Source organism: Mesoplodon bidens (genome assembly GCF_964165515.1).
Source record: "Mesoplodon bidens genome assembly, chromosome: 18".
NCBI classification, from domain to species: domain Eukaryota; kingdom Metazoa; phylum Chordata; class Mammalia; order Artiodactyla; family Ziphiidae; genus Mesoplodon; species Mesoplodon bidens.
The window spans coordinates 2820095-2842504 of NC_138175.1; the positions used below are offsets into that span (position 1 = coordinate 2820095).

At 49.3% G+C, this 22410-nt stretch overlaps 1 protein-coding gene across 1 annotated transcript; it reads left to right on the top strand.

The window, feature by feature from the left end:
- LOC308606017 (uncharacterized protein C16orf95 homolog) lies at positions 1-10502 on the top strand. The gene is made up of 4 exons (XM_081216429.1): positions 1-186; positions 3985-4039; positions 4795-4935; positions 9977-10502. The coding sequence occupies exons 3-4, from the start codon at positions 4795-4797 to the stop codon at positions 10235-10237; spliced, it is 402 nt and encodes a 133-aa protein (XP_081072555.1). The 5' UTR covers positions 1-186; positions 3985-4039; the 3' UTR covers positions 10238-10502.
- The last annotated feature ends 11908 nt before the right edge of the window (positions 10503-22410 follow it).

Genomic DNA, 22410 nt, shown 5'->3' on the forward strand with positions numbered 1-22410 from the left:
GCAGAGAGGAGGACGGTCTGTGGGAGGAGTGACACGCGTGGGCCAGTCCCCGCTTTCGTCACCGCCGTCATCTTGAGCTTCGTCAACCCCCTCACCACGACTTAGAGTCGCGGCGGGCACTTCCGGGAGCCCTCGGGTGTCCGTTCGGTCTGTCAGCGCGCAGTCACCCCGAGCGCGTCATGACAGGCAAGTGCCCCCTCAGTCCTAAACGCTGGGCCACCACTCCACACCTGGGGGCCCGGCACCCGAGTCACCTGAGGGAACCCAGACCCCGAGTCACCTGGGGAAGCCGGACCCCGAGTCACCTGAGGGAACCCGGACCCCGAGTCACCTGAGGGAAGCCCCAGGACCCCGAGTCACCCGGGGAAGCCGGACCCCGAGTCACCTGAGGGAACCCGGACCCCGAGTCACCTGAGGGAAGCCCCAGGACCCCGAGTCACCTGAGGGAAGCCGGACCCCGAGTCACCTGAGGGAAGCCCCAGGACCCCGAGTCACCCGGGGAAGCCGGACCCCGAGTCACCTGAGGGAACCCGGACCCCGAGTCACCCGGGGAAGCCGGACCCCGAGTCACCTGAGGGAAGCCCCAGGACCCCGAGTCACCTGAGGGAACCCGGACCCCGAGTCACCCGGGGAAGCCGGACCCCGAGTCACCTGAGGGAAGCCCCAGGCCCCCGAGTCACCTGAGGGAAGCCCCAGGCCCCCGAGTCACCCGGGGAAGCCGGACCCCGAGTCACCTGGGGGAAGCCCCAGGACCCCGAGTCACCTGAGGGAACCCGGACCCCGAGTCACCCGGGGAAGCCGGACCCCGAGTCACCTGAGGGAAGCCCCAGGCCCCCGAGTCACCTGAGGGAAGCCCCAGGACCCCGAGTCACCCGGGGAAGCCGGACCCCGAGTCACCTGGGGGAAGCCCCAGGACCCCGAGTCACCTGAGGGAAGCCGGACCCCGAGTCACCCGGGGAAGCCGGACCCCGAGTCACCCGGGGAAGCCGGACCCCGAGTCACCTGAGGGAACCCGGACCCCGAGTCACCCGGGGAAGCCGGACCCCGAGTCACCTGAGGAAACCCGGACCCCGAGTCACCCGGGGAAGCCGGACCCCGAGTCACCTGAGGGAAGCCGGACCCCGAGTCACCCGGGGAAGCCGGACCCCGAGTCACCTGGGGGAAGCCCCAGGACCCCGAGTCACCTGAGGGAAGCCGGACCCCGAGTCACCTGAGGAAACCCGGACCCCGAGTCACCTGAGGGAAGCCCCAGGACCCCGAGTCACCCGGGGAAGCCGGACCCCGAGTCACCTGAGGGAAGCCCCAGGACCCCGAGTCACCTGAGGGAAGCCGGACCCCGAGTCACCTGAGTGAACCCGGACCCCGAGTCACCCGGGGAAGCCGGACCCCGAGTCACCCGGGGAAGCCGGACCCCGAGTCACCTGAGGGAAGCCCCAGGACCCCGAGTCACCTGAGGGAAGCCGGACCCCGAGTCACCTGAGTGAACCCGGACCCCGAGTCACCCGGGGAAGCCGGACCCCGAGTCACCTGAGGGAACCCGGACCCCGAGTCACCCGGGGAAGCCGGACCCCGAGTCACCTGAGGGAAGCCCCAGGACCCCGAGTCACCCGGGGAAGCCGGACCCCGAGTCACCCGGGGAAGCCGGACCCCGAGTCACCTGAGGGAACCCGGACCCCGAGTCACCCGGGGAAGCCGGACCCCGAGTCACCTGAGGGAAGCCGGACCCCGAGTCACCCGGGGAAGCCGGACCCCGAGTCACCCGGGGAAGCCGGACCCCGAGTCACCTGAGGGAAGCCCCAGGACCCCGAGTCACCTGAGGGAAGCCGGACCCCGAGTCACCTGAGTGAACCCGGACCCCGAGTCACCCGGGGAAGCCGGACCCCGAGTCACCTGGGGGAAGCCGGACCCCGAGTCACCTGAGGGAACCCGGACCCCGAGTCACCCGGGGAAGCCGGACCCCGAGTCACCTGGGGGAAGCCGGACCCCGAGTCACCCGGGGAAGCCGGACCCCGAGTCACCTGAGGGAAGCCGGACCCCGAGTCACCTGAGGGAAGCCCCAGGACCCCGAGTCACCCGGGGAAGCCGGACCCCGAGTCACCCGGGGAAACCCGGACCCCGAGTCACCCGGGGAAGCCGGACCCCGAGTCACCTGGGGGAAGCCGGACCCCGAGTCACCCGGGGAAGCCGGACCCCGAGTCACCTGAGGGAAGCCGGACCCCGAGTCACCCGGGGAAGCCGGACCCCGAGTCACCCGGGGAAGCCGGACCCCGAGTCACCTGAGGGAAGCCCCAGGACCCCGAGTCACCTGAGGGAAGCCGGACCCCGAGTCACCTGAGTGAACCCGGACCCCGAGTCACCCGGGGAAGCCGGACCCCGAGTCACCTGGGGGAAGCCGGACCCCGAGTCACCTGAGGGAACCCGGACCCCGAGTCACCCGGGGAAGCCGGACCCCGAGTCACCTGGGGGAAGCCGGACCCCGAGTCACCCGGGGAAGCCGGACCCCGAGTCACCTGAGGGAAGCCGGACCCCGAGTCACCTGAGGGAAGCCCCAGGACCCCGAGTCACCTGAGGGAAGCCGGACCCCGAGTCACCTGAGTGAACCCGGACCCCGAGTCACCCGGGGAAGCCGGACCCCGAGTCACCTGGGGGAAGCCGGACCCCGAGTCACCTGAGGGAACCCGGACCCCGAGTCACCCGGGGAAGCCGGACCCCGAGTCACCCGGGGAAGCCGGACCCCGAGTCACCTGGGGGAAGCCGGACCCCGAGTCACCGGGGGAAGCCCCAGGCCCCCCAAATCACCCTGTCCCCTAGAAGCTTGTACCGGGTAGGCAGGACGGATACCATACTACGTCATGTGAGCCCAGAAGGGCACTTCACTGCTCCTCCGGAGGATGTCAGGAGTAAGTCGTCAGGAACGGATGTATCCTGATGCTCAAGACGGTGGTCAAGGGCTGTTCGTCTCCATCTCCGGCTTTGCGTTCTTCCCCTCCTGGAGGCCAACTGACCACCAAGGCCTCCGGAGGCTTGCAGCCTCAACAGGAAAGGACATGCCCTTTCCCAGTAATGTTAACGAAGTCCCAGGATGGGTTTCACTGGGTTGACTTGGGTTCTAATACACTTCTGAGCCAGCCTCGGAAACTAGCTGGCTTCACCTTCTTGGCTGGGGTTGTGGCCCCCCGCAAGGAGACAGCAATGCTGTCAGGAGCGTCTGGGGGCGTGGGTGCTGTGCAGGGCAGCGTCCCACGTCCTGTGTGGTCAGGGGTCAGCTGGGGGACTTGAGCTCAGTGGCCTGAAGCTATTGCTGCAGTGAGGTAGCCATAATAGTGAGTATTAAGATGGCATCGCTTTTACCATTTCCACGGTACACATCGCTCTCAGGGAAGCCGGGCTTTGCTTTGTGTTCGTTTCATGCCCGCCGGACACTCTCCATACAGTGGCCAACTTTCTAGCAACTTGTTTGGGGGAGCATGGGACGAGTAACACAGTCTGTGCAGCCCCAGGTGCTGTGTCATCCCAGAGACAAAGCACCCAGGTGTTTCTACTGCAAGGAGTTTCATTGGATGTGGAGCTTTGATGATGTTTCCCTTCAGTATTCCAAGTATGCTCAGGGTGTCTGTTAAAGCATCGTATATGTTGTGGTTGGCAGCTCCACGTCTTGGAAGATTCTCACCAGGTTGGAAAGTTCCTGTCTTTGCCAAAGGGCCTAGCACGGGTTTAGTTAGAGTGTGCCTGAAGCACGTCGGTTTGGGGATGCAGGATTCCCAAATAGCTTGACATCTGGGAACCCCCAGACCTTAGCATGTGAGTGTGCACATACCTGCTTCTGTTGTCACCCCCTGCCCCCTCTTAGGCTCAGAAGGATAACCCCTTCCACTCTTGGGGTTTAATGGTATGAGCCAAGCTGGCCCAGGCCCTCACCCTAGTGCTCCTGCTCCCACTTTACACAAAGCCCAGAACTTTCTAAGCCTTCCTGTTCTTTTCTAGGGAAAGAAGCACATTTCAAACTTTTGGGGAAGAAGTGTGTCCCATAGATGATTCGGTAAGGAAAGCAAATCTCAACTACTTTGCCCCAACTCTGACACACCCCTTTGGGGTGGGGAGAGCAGAGAATGTGGGTCCAGAAGCAGCATCTCATGAGAGGGTGTGTCAGGGGAGTCCGTGGTTTCAGGGACCATGCCAGCCCCCAGATCTCTATGTAGGGTTACCCACTGCCTCCCCCACCGCTCCGTTCTTCATGACAGGGATTCAGGAGGCCTGGGAGAACCAATGTTGCCCCTTGAAGTATCTGCTCTGGGCATCAGCTCCATCTGCCCCTGGAGAGGATGACTTTTCCTCTCCTCCTGCCTGTGGGTGTGGTGGGATCACATGGGATGGTTGTGGAAGCCTTTGCAAACATAAAGCACGGTATGCAGATTGACATGGATTACCACAAAAAGAGCAATCATTCCCCCCCCAACCCCTGCTAGAGTTGGTTGTACTTCCTCATTTTTAGGGGGGAAATCCAAGACTTGCTCATGGTAATGTGGCTGTAAGTGGTCGCACATCCCAGCATACCTGGTCTGCAGGCTCTGGTGGTCCCCCTCTAAGTGACTTTGGAGGGCCTCAGGGCAGGCCGAGATAGCCTGCCTCTTTGTGAGCTTCGGGAGCTGCGGCTCCTGTCCCTGCACCTGCCCCTGGGTGCCCTGTCTTAACCTTGCTGCCTCTGAGCATGGATTTACTATTTCAGAGAGTACCTTGACTCACATCACTAATGCAGCATCACATTCAATTCTCTTTTTTCTGCCTCTTGTTCAGATGTGCCCTGTCCCCAGCTCTGTTCGCCGAGAGCCCATCTGCTGTGAGTGCCAGGCCAAATTTGGGGGCCGCCTGCCGGTGCACAGGGCTGAGGCAGTGCTGCCTTACTGGGTCCCTCTGTCCTTGAGACCCCGAAAGCAGGTAGGTGACTGGGATCAGGGGTTCAGATTTATGGAGATACGATTGGCCTATGATAAATGGCACATATGTAAAACGTAGTGTTTGATAAATCGTGACATATGCACACACCTGTGAAACCACCACTACAATTGTGACAATGTACAGTCATCTCTAGGCATTCAAAGGTGATTGGTTCCAGGAGCCCTGTGGATATCAAAATCCAGGGCGCTCAAGTCCCTTGTATAAAATGGAGTAGTGTAGTACATGTACACAACCCTAAAAGGTTTCCTTGTGCCCTTTTGAAGTTCCACTCAACCCTCTCTGCCCCGCGGCCCTCAGGTGACCGTGCATCTGTTTCTGTCACTATAGATTCATTTGCATTTCCTTGAATGTTATATAAATGGAAGGCAGCTATGCTCACCACTGTCCACCAACTCATACTATATAAATGGAATCATCTAATATGTACTCTTTTTGTCTGGCTTCTTTTACTCAGCATGATTATTTTTCAGATTCATCCACGTGGTTGTGTGCATTGATAGTTCATTACTTTTTACTGCTGAGTAGTGTATCGTTATATGGGTAAACCACAGTTTATCCATTCATCCAATGAAGGATGTGTGGATCATTTCCAGCTTTTTCTATTTTGTCCAACAAATAAAGCTGCTGTGAACATTTGTGTACAAGTCTTTGTGTGAACAAGCCTTCATTTTTCTTGGGCAAGTACCTAGGAAAGGCATTGCTGCATCATTTGGTAGGTATCTGTTCAACTTTTTAAGAAACTGTCAACTGTTTTCCAAAGTGGTTGTACCATTTCACAATCTCTCCAACAATGTATAAAGTTCCAGTTTCTTCACATCTTCACTAACACTTGGTTTGGTCAGTCTTTTAAATTTTGGCCATCTTATTAGGTGTGTATCTCATTGTGTGTGTGTGTGTGGTTTTTTTTTTTTTTTTTGGCCGCACAGCTTGTGGGGTCTCAGTTCCCAGAGCAGGGATTGAACCCATACCCTTGGCAGTGAAAACGTGGAGTCCCAACAACTGGGCCACCAGGGAATTCCCTCTCATTGAGGTTTTAACTTGTATTTCCACAATGACTCATGATGTTGAGCATCTCGTCATATATTTTTGCCATCTGCATATCTTACTTGATTTGTGTCTTTTTTGCCCCTTTAAAAAACTTGGGCTGCTTTTTTTAGATTAGTGAGTTTTGAGAGTTTTTTTTATATATCTGAATACAAGTTCTTTACCAGATATTTAATTTGCAAGTGTTTTTTCCACGTCTTTGGCTTGTCTTTTAATCCTCTTATCACTGTCTTTCAAAGGGCAGAAGTTTTAAATTTTGATGAAGTCCAATTTATCAATTTAATCTTTTCTGGATCTTATTTAGGCATGCCTGTCCCCAGCACAACAATGGATCATGCTTTCTATGCATTTCTAAGAAAACCTTTGCCAACCCAAGGTCAGAAAGGTTTCCTCTATGCTTTCTTCTGGAATTTTTGTAGTTTACTGTTTATATTTAGGTCTGTGGTCCATTTTAAGTCAGTTTTTGTATATGGCATGAGGTATGGACTGAAGTTCATTTTTTGCACATGGATGTCCAGTTGTTCAAATACCACATCTTATAAAGCTCATCCTTTCTCCACTGACTTGCCTTTACACCTTTGTCAAAAACCAATTGTCCATATACACGTGAGTCTGTTTCTGTTGCGGTATTCTGTTTGCTGATCTGATTGACTATTCTCGTACCGGTACTACACTAACTTGATTACTGTGGCTTTATAATTATAAAAAGTCTGGAAATCAGGTAGTGTTAGCTCTCCAACATTGTTTTTCAAAGTTGATTATTGTAGGCTCTTGGCATTTCCACCTGAATTTTAGAATCAGTTTGTCAATTTTTTACAAAAATGTCCTACTGGGATTTTGATTGGGATTGTGTGTAGATCAATTTGAAGAAATTGTCTTCTTAGCCATATTGAGTCTTCTGATCCATGAACGTGGTAATTTCTATATTTATTTAGGTTTCTTTAATATTTCTCAGCAGTATTCTGCAGTTCTTAGTGTACAGGTCTTGCACATCTTTTGTCAGTTTTATTTATAAGTATTTCATATTTTGATGACATTGTTCTTAAAAGTCAGTTTATGTTTACGCATTGCTAATATTTAGAAATACCATTTATTTTTGTATTTTGATCTTGTATCCCACAATATTGTTAAACTCATTCTGGTAGCTGTTTTCTGATTCCATCAGAATTTCTGCATGGATGATTATGTTATCTCCAGATTGAGATGGCTTTATTTCTTCCTTTCCAATCTGTATGCCTTTTATTTATTTTTCTTGTCTGATACATGGATAGAACTTCTAGTAAACTATTGAAGTGGAGTGGGGAAGACAGACATCCTTTTTTCCCCCTGATCTTAGAGGATACGTTTGAGTTTTTACCATTAAGTATGACGTTAGCTGTAAGTTTGGATGCCCTTTATCAGGCTGAGGAAGTTCCCTTCTATTGCTAGTTTGCTGAGAGCTTTTATCAGAAATGGGCATTGGATTTTGCCTGTGTCTATTGAAATCATTTTATAGTTTTTCTTTTATGGTTTGTTAATGTGATGAATTATATTGATTGGTTTTCAAAAGTTAAACCAACCTTTCAAACCCATTTAATTATGATGTATTAATCCTGGCATCGTAGAATCAGTTGGGAAGCATTCTTTCATTTTCAGGAAGACTTTGTGTAGAATTGGTATTATTTCTTCATTGAGTGTTTGGTAGAATTTGCTGGTGAATCCATGTGGGCCTATAGCTTCCTTTGTGGGAAGGTTTTCAACTACAAATGTAATTTCTTTCATAGATACAGAGCTATTTAGTTTATCTATTTCTTCATGAGTGAGCCTTAATAGTTTATACCTTTCAAGGACTTTGTCTATTATATCAGTGTTGTTGAATTTATTGGCATAATGTTGTTCATAATATTTCCTGATTGCCCTTTTAATATCAGTAGACTCTGTAGTGATTGTAGAATGTGGAATCTCTCGTTTCTTGTTTTTTAATAGACTCTCAAAGGGGTCAGTGTATCAAGATGACTAAGTCATATTGTTCTAGGCAGAGGTGATAGCCGCAGTCCCTCCTGTTGGTCATTGTATCATTTGAAAGTTGGGCAGAGTAAGTATTATCATCTCCCTTTAGCAGATGGGCAAACTGAGGTCCAGAGAGTGACGGGGGCTTGTCCAAGATCACACAGTCCATAGCAGATCAGGGATTAGAATCTAGGTCTCTGGCTCGGATTCCAGCACTCTCCCCACTGAGTTTTGTGGCTGGGTGTCAGGGGTAAGGGTGGAAGGAATATAGAAGTCAAGGTGCCCAGCACATCTCACCAGGAGGACTGCCCAGCCCCCCAGCTGGTCTTGCCTATATCCTTTCTAACTCTGAGTGTCCATCTTCTGATCTGTAGCTGGTGAGCTTTTCAAACCATATATCTGGTCCTGTCACTCCCCCGTGGAGACCCATTTCCCTAAGAATATGGACCAAACTCCCTGACACAACTCTTGGGGTCCTTCTTGACCTTGCCCCTGCCTGGATATCCAGTCCCCTTTCCGCTTGCTCCTCAGGCTCCTGTTCCATCAGCAGGGAAGTGTTAGCTGCAAGAAACGGAAAACTGACCCACAGTGGGTCCAACCGGGGTCTTTGGTAGAGAGAGGATTCTTGGAGTATTGGTTTTCTGGCTTTACGATGTCTCCAGGGACCCAGATTCCCTTCAGTCTCACCCAGAGCGTTTGTGCCGTCACACTTCGCGTGCTTTTAGACGGTGGCCACGGGCCGGTGTTACACCGTGTTACACACGGCAGAAGGTGAGTCTTTCAGAGCCTTCCAAAGGCTTACTCTCCCACTCTCTCTTTCTTCTCAGGTATAAAACATTCTCAGAAGCCCCGGTTGACTACCCCCCACCCCACAACCAAGACTCTTTGCTGGCACAGCGGGACTGGCTGATCCCTGGGGCCGGGCCACTTTGCCCCATGAACAAAATGGGTTTCTTTTAAATTTATTTATATTTTATTCATTTATTTTTGGCTGCATTGGGTCTTCGTTGCTGCACACGGGCTTTCTCTAGTTGCGGCAAGCAGGGGCTACTCTTGGTTGCGGTGCACGGGCTTCTCATTGCGGTGGCTTCTCTTGTTGTGGAGCACGGACTCTAGGTGCACCAGCTTCAGTAGTTGTGGCACGTGGGCTTCAGTAGTTGTGGCTCATGGGCTCTAGAGCTCAGGCTCAGTAGTTGTGGCGCACGGGCTTAGTTGCTCCGTGGCATGTGGGATCTTCCCAGACCGGGGCTCAAACCCGTGTCGCCTGCATTGGCAGGCGGATTCTCAACCACTGCACCACCAGGAAAGCCCCCCTTCCTTTAAAAAAATGTAAATGGTAGCATACAGTGCTGCATTTCCCACTTAATATCACGTCTCTATGCTCATTCTGTGTCAGGACAGACAGGTCTGCCTCATTCTTTCCAAAGGCCACCCATTCTGTCTGTTCCCACCTCCATTATTTATTGTCCCTTATTATAGGCATTCAGGCTATTTGGTCACTACAGCCAGTACTGTACTGAGTGTTCTTGAGCAAATGCACATGTGTCCTCCTGGGATACAGTCCCAGGAGTGCAATTGCTGGACCAAAGACTATCCATGTTAGACTCTGACCAATGTTGTCAAGATTCTGGCAGAGCCCTCTCTCTAGCCGAGAATTCTGAGGCTCAGAGAGGCTAAACGTTGTGCCCAAGGGTTGTTCCTGGAGGCTGCCAGGCTCAGGACAGAGCCAGGCCTCCCAGCTCCCACCCATGTGTCCCGCCACAGTACCACGCAGATGCCCCACTGCAGAGGCGCAGGTGGTGGGTCGTGAGGGTGCCAGCCACTCCTGGGAATATCGTGAAGTGGGGACCTGCTCCCTCCGCTGGGTTGTAGGGGTGTGTGGGTGGGGCATAGGAGAGGCACTCTCCAGGGCCCTGTCCCCGAGGCTGAGGTTGTCTGGGGTGTGGCTCTACCCCACTTTGGACCTTCTCTTCCCTTCCTCTGTTAGATCCAAAAGATGGTCCAGTTTTATGTCCCCAAAACCACCAAGGCATGCCCCTGCCCATGCCACCACTTTGGGGGCCGCCTCCCGATGCCTAGGGATCAGGCCGTGATGCCCTCCTGGGCGCCCCAGGTCCTGAGGTCTCACAAGAAGGTAAGAGGGAGGCTCGCATGGCAGCGAGGCCTGAAAGTGAGGGGCGGGCTAAGGAGGGACCCAGAGATGAGGGGAAAGGGTGCTGGGTTCTTTCCCCACAGTGGCCTCCACTGATGTCTGGGAGCCTTCTGGAAGCTGTGGCCCAGGCCAGGTGTCCCGGTGGTGTTGGGAGGGGTGGGGTGTACTGCTTTCTGATGAGGGTGCCCACCGCTGCTGTCACCTTTCTGGCCATCTCTTCTGTCGCCTTCTCCTCTCCTGCCTTCTCCTCCCTCTTCCCTCTTCTTCTCCACCTCCCTCACCTCCCTCCCTCTTCCTTCCCACCCCTCCTCCCTCTCCTTGCCTCCTCTCCCCCTCAGCTCTCTCTGCCTGTCTGAGCATTCTGCACTTGTAGCCCCAGCCTGGCAGGCCTGGAGGGAGGGTGCTGGGGAAGGACCGCTGCTCGAGTGTCTGTCCTTGCTCTTTGGCTCTGTCTGGTACCTCCACAGCTCTGGGTTCCAGGTCAGCAACTGTGGTGGGAGATGGTCAGCCAGGCCCAGCCCAACTCAGCTCCAGGGCCACTTCTCTCCCTTGCTTTCTGAGTGTCCTGGAGTTAGAGGCTTCCTTCTGCCTTCACCCACATTCCAGCTGCTGGTTTTCTGTCATCAAGTAGCATAATGCCCCCAGAATTAAGACCCAGAGGCTTTTTAAAAGGAGAACACAACTTGCATTCTGAGCTGGCCATGGACCCCTTCCAGGGGGTTTCCAGGCCAAATCACTGGGACCCCTTCTTGGTGGATCACTGGGGCTGACTCGCTTGCCCATATCCTTATCTTTTATCTTAGGTGGTGAAAAGGCAGCAGAGTTTTAAAGGCATCCCAGGTAACTCAGTGCTCATGTGTCTCATCCCTTCCCTGTCCCCAAGGAAGGCAGGGGTCTCATGAACATCATGATGGGGTAGGGGAGACTTCTGTCATCCTCAGATGGGTGTAACACAAAGAAGTCCACAGACTGGCACACACACCACTTCTCCCACACCTACCCTCACCAGGCATCACTAATCATCCCCCATGTTTTCCCAATGAACCCAGAGAAGACTCAGGCTCTACCAGTTATCAACATTGGCTCTCAGGATGAAACCAATTTGCAACCTGGGGTTAGGTGGTATCTGAAGTGTTTTTTAAGCTCTAATCTTCTATAATTCATGATATGGTATGTGTATGTATGTGTTGTATATAAATATGTATTTATGACATAGTATATATGTTTGTATGTTGATGTATTCCTACTTTCATATATTCATGACACGTTATATGTTCATGGCACCACATTTATGCATATATTCATCATACAGTATATTCATACATTCATATGTTCATGACAGGCATAGCACATACTCTCATGTTCATATGTTCACCGTGCAGTGCGTAGTCATGACAAGGTGTGTTCGCATATCCATATACCTGCGGCCTGATGTATGCATGTACTCACGTGCTCAGTCATGGTGCACCAGGAGGTGGTGTCTCCACCCACACCTTTACTTTCTTTGTCTCTAAAATGAGTGGAGGTGCTTTCCCTTGCAGATGGCTGACACGTCTGCTTTCTCTGCATTGCATGTGAGCAAAGGAGTGGACGTTTTGTTGGCTCAGATCACACCCTCCCCTTTTCGTGCTGGGGCCAGAGGGCATAGTGAGTCCCCTTGATGGACTCTGTGAAGGAGGGACTGGACGGGTACCGAGAGGTTGGATGTCTGACATGGGGTTCCTGTGATGTGCAGGTGATTTGAGAGGCCCGCCCAGGGGCACTCAGCTAAGGGGGAGAGTGCTTGGGAAACGAGCAGCCACAACCCCACACGCCTACCTCTTCATGCAGAAGATACCTAACTCTTACCTGATTTTAAAAGTAGCACAGTTAGGAGGAGCACGAATTGTCACAGCCTTTGGCGGCAGGTTTGGAGGTATCTATCAAATTTTATAAGGTGCACAATCTTTAATCCAACAAGCCCACATCTGGGTAATACATGTAGACATTCTATGCACGTCTGTCTGCAGCAGTGATTTCCTTGGCAAAAAACTGGAAGCAACTTAAGTGTCTCTCAGTGGGAGGATGGACATGAATGGGGGTGCATTTGAAATGTGGCACCAGCTGCCTAGAGTTCACAACTGTTAGGGACGATGAAATGGACTCCCACACACATTGCAGTGTAGGAAAAGATGTCATTGTAGCCCAGGCAATAGGACTCCATTAATGTCAGTTTTAAAAAGGAAAGCTCTGTTTGTGCGTAGATGAAGGCTGGTATCATTTGTCTCAGCTGACAGTCACAGGTAACTCCTGTGGGTGGGGCAGGGGGCAGGTCAGGCCCAGCAAAGAGAGGCTGTTGGTGGGGTGCATGATGAGCAAAACAGGTAGCAACACGTTGCCTCAAGCTGCAGGTGGAAGAGCCAGAGATCACTTTATCAAAAACAAAAACCAAAAAACAAAAACGAAAAAACAAAAAACAGGCAGTAGAACGAGAACCACCTGAGAAAGTACTCTTCTCACCCTATAATCACCGATTTATGGGCTTATTTTTATTGGTTGTTTTTGGCTTTGAACACTCTGCATCTTTAAGAAAGCCTAAAAGCTCAGTCAGTTTATTGTTGAATAATGCATCCACTGATACGTTGTTAAAAACCAGTATTAATTTTTACTCCAGCCATTGTTTCATAGTTCAGGTGATTTATGTTAATGTTTCAAGCCTCAAACCCATTCAGGCCAGAAGGTGTTCACAGGACAGGAGTGAGAGTGCGAGTCTCAGTGCTGCCAGGAGGATCGGGATCCTTCTCTCCTTGAGCTGAGCTTTATACAGAGTGACTTAAAAATATGGGATGGTTCCCTTGGCCTCAAATCCAGCTGATTTCCATTTTAAAGAGAAAATCTGTGTTTCTGATCTTGTATTTTCCTTGTAAATAGAGGGCTCATGTGCTTTTCTTCTTTATGCTTTTGTGGTAGAATTTTTTATAAGGAAAATATACTTTATATTGAGCATATTTTATATTAGTATAATTAGAGTGTACATTTTATAGTAGTAACATTAATAGTGTAATAAAGTAAATAAGAGATATAACATCAAGAAGGTCACATGTGACAAAAGCAGGTCTTGAAAAAGCTAAAGAGCGTCAAGGAGATGGAGATGTTTGAATTCTGTTTGTGGATGTGGTGGTGGTTAACTTCTTATTATGGGAAATTTCAAATACTCCACTAAAGCCCAAGTTCCCGTCACTCATCTATAGCCATGATCAGCTCCTGGTAGATCTGGTTTCATATGTGCTTCACCCACTCCATCCCCAACTCCGAAAAAAAAAACAGAAGAAAGAAAAAACTGAAACAGAGGAATGTGGAGCCTATCCCAGCTGACTAGCATCTCATGTCATTCATAAATATTTCAGTAGGCAGCTCTAAAAGAGAAAGACTCAGGAAACACAGCCACGAGGCCCGCAATCACCCTGGAAACACACACACACACACACAGCAGTGCTCGCTTCATCTCAGTGGGTGCCGGGTCAGCGCCCACACCCCGGGCTGTGACCTGCCTTGTTGGGACACCTGGTTTCCTTGCCCTGGCTTCCAGAGGGCTCTCTCATGGGTGCAGACTTGAGAGCATCCTGTCCCCACACCCCACCGAGGCCTGACTCGCCTTCTCTGCCTAGAAGTCCCCCTGGACCTGCGCTCTGGGTACCACCACTGGCAAATGTGTGACGGCGAAGGGCACCGTCTCAAGTGGCAGCAGCTCCAGGCCCTTCACCAGGCTGAGCCGGTGTCCCCGGGGCAGCCAGCAAGCCTCCCGGCCTCCCTCCTGCCCCTTAGCCTCAGCCTCCTGACCCTCCTCCAGGCCCTACTGAATGTCATCATGGTCATCTGGTGAACAGGTGCGGGTGGGGCAGTGGTGGCCTTGGGCTCATCTCACTCCCAGGGTTTAGTTGAGGATGTGGGAGAACTTGGTTGTTGCTCAGCAGAGGGTGAGAGATGAGCACAGCCATGATTACTGTTACGTTGTTACCATTGTCTGGACTCTTGCTCATACCTGACATAGGTATCTTCTTCCAGAAAATGCAAGGAAGAGCAATCCAGATACGCCAGGGCCAGGGCTGATAGTGGGGAGGTGGGGCATCTTGGGACCACCCACTTTTCTTTCCTCACCTCTTCCCCGTTCCCAAGTTCCCAAATTCCCCTGCCCCCAAAAGACCATTGGTTCCAGTTTCTGCAGATTTCTGTTGTGTTGGGGTTGGAAGTGGATTTTAAGCCAGCTCGACCAGCCAGCCTTCTGAGGTCTGAGCGCACCACACCCTTGGGGTACCTGCTGCCTCTCCCCCAGCCCAGCCCCAACCATCAAGTCTCCATATTGAAAAGCCCTTTCTCTGGCCTCGGACCCACTGTCCTTGCCCAGGCCTGTGTTTCTCACCTGGAACCCCACTTAGTCCCCCACCACCACCCAGGAAGCCTCTAGGGTGACTTCAGTTTCAAGACAGGATGTCCCCTTACCTGGTTGTTTGCTTTAGTTTTCTTGGAAAACACTCTCCTCCTCCTTCTCCTCTAAACTCTGCTGCCCCAGTTTACCCATCTCCCCAACCATTACCCCCATCCACCCCCTTCTTCCTGTTTCTTTTATCACACCTATATGTAAATACGTGCAAACACACACACAAATATGTAAATATGCAAATACATATCAACAGGTAAATGTGCACAATTAGAATTTACATATATTGACTTGTTTGCTTTCTGTCTGTCTCCTCCACACAGTTGTAAGGGGAGTATTTTAGAAAATGTCCAGTATCTGAAAACAGTTTCAGATGTCTTCTGCCCAGTTTTCTAGTTGTTCAGACGGGAAGGTAGCCCTGTCTTTGTCCCACCATCTTGTCTGGAAGTGGAAGTTCCTCTCCCAGCATACTGCTTGTCCACTCTCCTAGTATTGGGCACTCCCTGCGGTCACATATGATGTTGTGATGCACATCTGCATACAAGTGCCTCTATGGACCTGGGTTGCAACTTCTCTAGGGCGAGTGCCCCCAGGAAGGGGCTGGGCGGGGGTCTGTCAGCTTTGCGTGATCTGTGAACCTTAGTGGGGCAGCATTGTGAGATTTCCTTCTTTTTTTTTTTTTTTTTTTTTTTTTTTTTAAGTTTCATCTTTCTGTCTGTGTTTGCCATCTCAATGTCAAATTTAGTTGGACTCCCTGGTTCCCACTCTGGGAAGAGCAAAGAAAGAAACTTGTCTGTAGATGGTCTGTGTTAAGTAGTTGGTCCAGGTGGGCCAAAGGAAAATTGCTAACGCTTTTGTAAGAGGTGTTTGCTTCAGAGCCAGGATTTTAGGGCAGAGGTCAGGCACCAGTCACCTGTTTAGGAGAAATATCTTACCTGCCTGAGGTGTATGTGGGGTGCCCTGTGAGATCCCCCAAAGCACATGCCCAGCTTATCTCAGGAGAAGCTGCTGGCCCATCTGCTGGCCTGGCAGAGACTTGCTAGAACTTCAGAGGCCTCAGGAGATTAGGTGAGCTCTGAACTGCCCGACAGGGATCCCTGAAGAGTAGTGATGAGTCAAGCACTTGCCTTCTTGGCTGGACTTGCCATAGCCTTCGTTTTATTTGATTCTTTCCACAGTTCTGCAAAGCTGGGTTTCTCCTCGGAGTTCCAGAAGGGGAGAGTAGGCTCTGGGGGTTGAGTGCATCGCCTCAGGTCCCACAGCTGGAAAGTGAGCCAACCAAGGCTGCACCCTGTTTTCTGCCTGGGCTCCTCAGGGACCAATTGTACATCCCGCTCTGTGGTGGGGTTTCCTTCACCCTCCACCCCTCGGAGGTTCCCCAAACAGGCCCTGCAAGGGCAGTGTGGTTTCAGTTTGGGGGGCAGTTCCTAGTAATTGCCTTTCTCTTTGCTTTCTAGCCAGTATTTTGGGGTTTGAAGTTGGAATCAACAGCTACTGTCAAGAACATCAACACAAATGTCAGTCATACTCAAGGTCTTTAACGAAAGCCATCACATCAGGAAGAGTCTGTAATAGCCACTGTTTTCTCAGATCATATAATTCACACCCAAGAGTCAATCCAAATTATTTATCATCAGGTGATTCTCGGTTGTAGTGGAGTTGTGTGAATGCGGGTGGGATTCCATTATGAATATGGTCAATAAATGTTATTTGTGAAACTCTTAAAATGGCTACTTTTAAAATGATAACCTCTGATTTTCCTTTGTGAAGGTGGGACTTGTTCTTCACCTCTGTGTCCCTGTGGGAGAGGGGCCATCTCTGAGTCTCTCTTCCCTTTGCAAGGACAGCAGATCCTCTGGACGAGGATCTTGAAATGGTTTTAGCACCTGTTTCATGGGGGTCTCACTTTAAGTAACATAAAATTGCATGTAATTTGAATTTTTAAAAACTGAAATATCATTCACATACCATAAAATGCACCTTTTTACTGTGTATGATTTAGTGGTTTTTGCTCTATTTACAAGGTTGTGCAATCATCACTACTATCTAATTCCAGACCTTTTTTGCCCCCAAAAGAAACCCTATACCTATTAAGCACTCACTCCCCCTTCCCTTCTTTCCCCACACCTGGAAACCACTAACCTACTTTCTCACTTTTCCGACTCTGGACATTTCATATAAATGGAATCATATAATATGTGTCCTTTGTGTCTGGCTTTTTTTTGTTTGGCATAATGTTTTCAAGGCTCACCCACATTGTAGCATGTGTCAGTGCTTCATCATTCCTTTTTGTTTTTGGCTGCGTTGCGGCATGTGGGATCTTAGTTTCCCGACCAGGGATTGAACCAACACCCCCTGCAGTGGAAGCACAGAGTTTTAACCACTGGACCACCCAGGAAGTCTGCTTCATTCCTTTTTATGGCTGAATAATATTGTATTGTAGGGACATGCCACATCTTGTTTATCCATTCATCAGGTGGTGGACATTGTTTTGTTTCTACTTTTTTGACTATTATGAATAATGCTGCTGTGAACATTTGTTTACAGATTTTTGTGTCAACACACTTTCATTCCTCTCGGGTATGTACCTAGGAGTGCTGAGCCATAGGTAACTCTCTTTAATGTTTTGAAGAGCTGCCTCAATTTTCCACGGTGGAAAACTGTACACCATTTTGTATTTCATATCCCCACCAGCAAGGTATGAACTTTCTGATTTCTCTGTGTCCTTGCCAACACTTGTTATTATACGTTGTTTTGATTTTAGCCATCCTTGTGAAATGGTATCTCATTGTGATTTTGATTTGCATTTCCCTAATGACTAATGACACTGAACATATTTTCATGTGCTTATTGGCCATTTGTATAGCTTCTTTGGAGAAATGTCTGTTCAAACCAATTGCGTATATTTTGATTGGTTATCTCTTTCTTTGTGTCACTGTTGAGTTTGTGTTCTGTATATATTCTGGATACTAGATCTTTATCAGATAGATCTTCTGCAAATATTTTCTCCTCCTCTGCCGGTTGCCTTTTCACTTGCTTGATGATATCCTTTGAAGTACAAAAGGTTTTAATTTTGGTGAAATCCGATTTTCAGTTATTTCTTAGGTTGCTTGTGCTTTAGGATATATGGTCATATCTAAGAAATCATTGCCTAATCCAAGGTCACAAAGATTTACTCATGTTTTCTCCCTAAAGATTTATAGTTTAGCTCTGACATTTAGGTCTTTGACGTATTTGGAGTTAATTTTTGTATATGGTGTGAGGGTAGGGGTCGGGGTTCATTCTTTTGCATGTGGATATCCAGTTGTCCTATATAACATTCCTGAAGTGATAAAATTATAGAAATAGAGAACAGATAAGTGGTTACCAGGGATTCAGGAGAGGGTGAGGTGGGAGGGATGTGGGTGTGACTATACAAGAGCAACATGAAGCATCCTCGAGATGAAAGAAATATCCTCTATCTTGACTTTATCAATGTTCTGCTGTGAAATTGTATTATAGTTTTGCAAGACTATAATTGGGGCAAACTGGAAAGGGTAACATGGGATCTCTCTTTCATGTAAATCTACAAATATCTCAAAATAAGTTTAATTTAAAAAGCAGTACAGTTTGCTTTGGAAAATTCTGAGAATAGAGAAACGTGTGATATACAGATTTTAAAAGTACTAAATTATGTACTTTTATTCCTGGGACCTCATTTTTTTAAATTTATTTTTATTTTTATTTTTTTGCTTTATGACAAATTTAATCAGTTATACATATACATATGTTCCCATATCCCCTCCCTTTTGCGTCTCCCTCCCACCCTCCCTATCCCACCCCTCCAGGCGGTCACGAAGCACCGAGCTGATCTCCCTGTGCTCTGCGGCTGCTTCCCACTAGCTATCTACCTTACGTTTGGTAGTGTATATATGTCCATGCCGCTCTTTCACTTTGTCACAGCTTACCCTTCCCCCTCCCCATATCCTCAAGTCCATTCTCTAGTAGGTCTGTGTCTTTATTCCTGTCTTACCCCTATGTTCTTCATGACATTTTTTTTCTTAAATTCCATATATATGTGTCAGCATACAGTATTTGTCTTTCTCTTTCTGACTTACTTCACTCTGTATGACAGGCTCTAGGTCCATCCACCTCATTACAAATAGCTCAATTTCGTTTCTTTTTATGGCTGAGTAATATTCCATTGTATATATGTGCCACATCTTCTTTACCCATTCATCCGATGATGGACACTTAGGTTGTTTCCATCTCCGGGCTATTGTAAATAGGGCTGCTATGAACATTTTGGTACATCTCTCTTTTTGAATTATGGTTTTCTCAGGGTATATGCCCAGTAGTGGGATTGCTGGGTCATATGGTAGTTCTATTTGTAGTTTTTTAAGGAACCTCCATACCGTTCTCCATAGTGGCTGTACTAATTCACATTCCCACCAGCAGTGCAAGAGTGTTCCCTTTTTTCCACACCCTCTCCAGCATTTATTGTTTCTAGATTTTTTGATGATGGCCATTCTGACTGGTGTGAGGTGATATCTCATTGTAGTTTTGATTTGCATTTCTCTAATGAGTAAAGATGTTGAGCATCCTTTCATGTGTTTGTTGGCAGTCTGTATATCTTCTGTGGAGAAATGTCTATTTAGGTCTTCTGCCCATTTTTGGATTGGGTTGTTTGTTTTTTTTGTTATTGAGCTGCATGATCTGCTTATAAATTTTGGAGATTAATCCTTTGTCAGTTGCTTCATTTGCAAATATTTTCTCCCATTCTGAGGGTTGTCTTTTGGTCTTGTTTATGGTTTCCTTTGCTGTGCAAAAGCTTTTAAGTTTCATTAGGCTGGGACCTCATTTAATTCTTACAATTCTCACATTTAATTCTTGGAAGCTGAGATAATTATTGTTATCCTGTTTTTGAAAAAGGGGAAACTGTTGCCCCAGAGAGGGTCTTTTGTGGCTGCACAGACCACCCGTGGCCACATGGGGTCACATGGGACTACAAGGGACCACACAAGACCACACAGAACCAGGATCTGTCCCATAACCCTGTTTCTTTTAAATGCTGATACCTTCCTAGCCTATATCTCAGCTTCACTATTGCTGGAAATTTTCCAGATAGCAGTTCTTTCCAAAATGCATTCCACGGAACATTCACTGTGTTTGGTGCTCTTAGAGGGTTCCATTGTCAAATACATTTGGGACTGTGTACTGTAGACGTGTGTCTGAAGAGACCTGTGCACACAGGGCATTGCCATGAGTGCTGGTTGTGCGGTGACTCCTGTCTGCTATTTCTGTGACACAGGTGTATTGATGTTTCTCAGAGCGCCTCTATGATGTGACCCTTCCACACAGCAGTGAAAGGGCCTCCCTTCCCCATACCTGCGCCGGGCATTCCTCCTCTTTTGAATCTCTGCCAGCCTGAGAGGTAAAGCATGCTGTTGCTGTGTCATTTTAATTGGCATTGTTTAACTGAGGCGTGAGCAGCTCCTCACAAGTTTGCTGGTGTTTGCACTGCCTCTGCTGGAAGTGGTCTGTCCATAGCCTTTGTTATCCCATGTGGTTCCAGCTGAGAACAGCTGACAACGCCAGTCAACATACTAAAAACAAAACAAGACAAAAGAGCGAGGCATCTTTAACTGGAATGTCCTTGGACTTGCAGCAGTAATGGGGGCTGAGGTCATGGCCAAGGGCATGTGTGAAGCATGGAAAATTAGCCAGGCATAAAACTCAGCACATGCTGACTTGTGTGGGTCCCTGAGTCACTAACATTTATGAGCTGGGACGGCAATGCCTAAACCCTCGTGGGCCTCCAGTTGTCATCAGTGGACAAAATTGGGGACCAAGATGTGCCATTTCATAGACATTGCTTTCTTCTCAAGCAGGTCTGACTCAACAGAAAGTGAAAGACAATAAAATATACGTAAGCAAAGAGATGGTCAGGTGGTGACGGTGCTAGGAAGAAAGGCACAGCAGAAAAAGGATGGGTGGTGATTGGGTTGGGGGCCTCTCTAAAGAGGAGACCCTGGGCAGAGGATTGAATGGGGCGAGTGTGGGGACAGAGTGCCAGACAGAGGGGTGGCAGGTGCGAAGGCTCTGAGGGTGGACATGCAGGGAGTGTGAAGAAGTTCGGGAGCCCAGTGTGGCTAGAGTGGAGAATGAAGTGGACTGTGGTCAGGAATGGAGGTCTGGAGGTCAGCTCAGGTCCAGTCCCGAAGCCTTGGCATCATGGGAGGGACTTCGGGTTTATTCTGACTTGGGAAAACCCTTTGGAAGCTCCTGGACTGAGTGGCCCCAGGCTGGATTCTAACTCGCTCCCTCTGGTGGCCATGCTGAGAACTGGCTGAGGAGAGGTGGCCTCGCGACCTGGGATGGTGGGAATGAGCCTGAGATACTGGTGGATTGGCTGGGGTGGGAGAGCAGGGGGGAAGGAGTGGGAGTGGTGGGCACTGCAGAGGAGCCACGTGGAGGTGCTGGCGTGGCTGTTAGAACCGAGTCTGCGTGGAAGGGTGAGGTCTGGGCTAGACGTGTAAATCCGAGTTACCAGCTGGCTTGTTTTGGAGCCCTGTGGCTGGATGCAGTCACCTGGGGAGTGGGTGTTGGTGTGGGTGGGGAGGATGGAGACTGAAGCAGAAGGGGGGCTGGCTGCAGTGGGTCCTGCCACCTGCATGTTCCAGGTCATCCAGGGCACCAGCAAACGGGACGTTCTCTACTACTGGGATTTTTGGATGGCAGAAAGTTGAGAATACACACCATGCAGAAAGACTGTGATCTGGTCACTAAAACGATACTTAGGTATTCCTACATGATTGAACATGTGCTATAGCAATAAAAATGGGTTCTGGTGTCATTACCACCACCACCCCCCTAGCCACCACTTCCTCCCTCTTCTTCTCTCCCATTTCCTCATTTCCTCTCCTTCCTTCTCCTGTCCCCCTCTTACCCACCTTTCTCCTCCCCGCTCCCCTGACTCTTGTCTCCGGGTCATCTTCTGCCATCAGTGATCATGTACTAGACGCTCTCTACAGCCTAGGAGGGCCAGCTTCGGGATCCCACAGCCTGTGTTCTTCTGGTGCAGAACCTTGGAGGACCTCCTCCTCGCCACTCCCACCACTGAGGAGTTGTCAGGGTGCTCTGTGGCTCCATCGTCTAAACATACTAAATTCAAACCCAGTCTTTATCTCTCACTAATGGTGTGGCCCTGGGCAAGTTTCCTAAGTGTGTGTACCTCAGTTTCCCAGGGGGAAGATGGGTTTACAAATATCTACATCATACAGTTTGGGGAAGGATTAGGTAATGTGGTAAGTCTAAAGTGTCTGTGATATGATAAATATTCAACCTGCTGACCTCTCTTCTGCTTCCTGGTCATTTCAAACATGGACTCTGAGCTGGGTGGTCTGGTTTGAATCCTAGTTCTACAGCTTACTGTGTGTTTGGTCTGTGCCTTGGTTTCCTCATCTATAAAATGGAGATAACAATAGTTCCTACCTCATAAGGTTGCTGTGGCCGTTAAATGAATTAATAATTATAAAGCAGTTTCAACAGTTCCTGACAGATAAGTGCCAAGGAATTATTTGTTAAATAAAAACAACTGTCATGATAAAAATGCTCAACAAATGAGGAATAGAAGGAAACTAACTCAACGTAGTAAAATCCATATATAAAAACCCCACAGCTAACACCATACTCAGTGGTGAAAGATTGAAAGCTTTTTCTCTAAGATCAGGAGCAAGGCAAGGATGCCCGCTTTCACCACTTTATTCAACGTTGTACTAGAAGTGGTAGCCAGAGCAACTAGGCAAGAAAGAGAAATAAAAGCCATTCAAATTGGAAAGGAAGAATTAAAATGATCTCTCTTCACAGATGA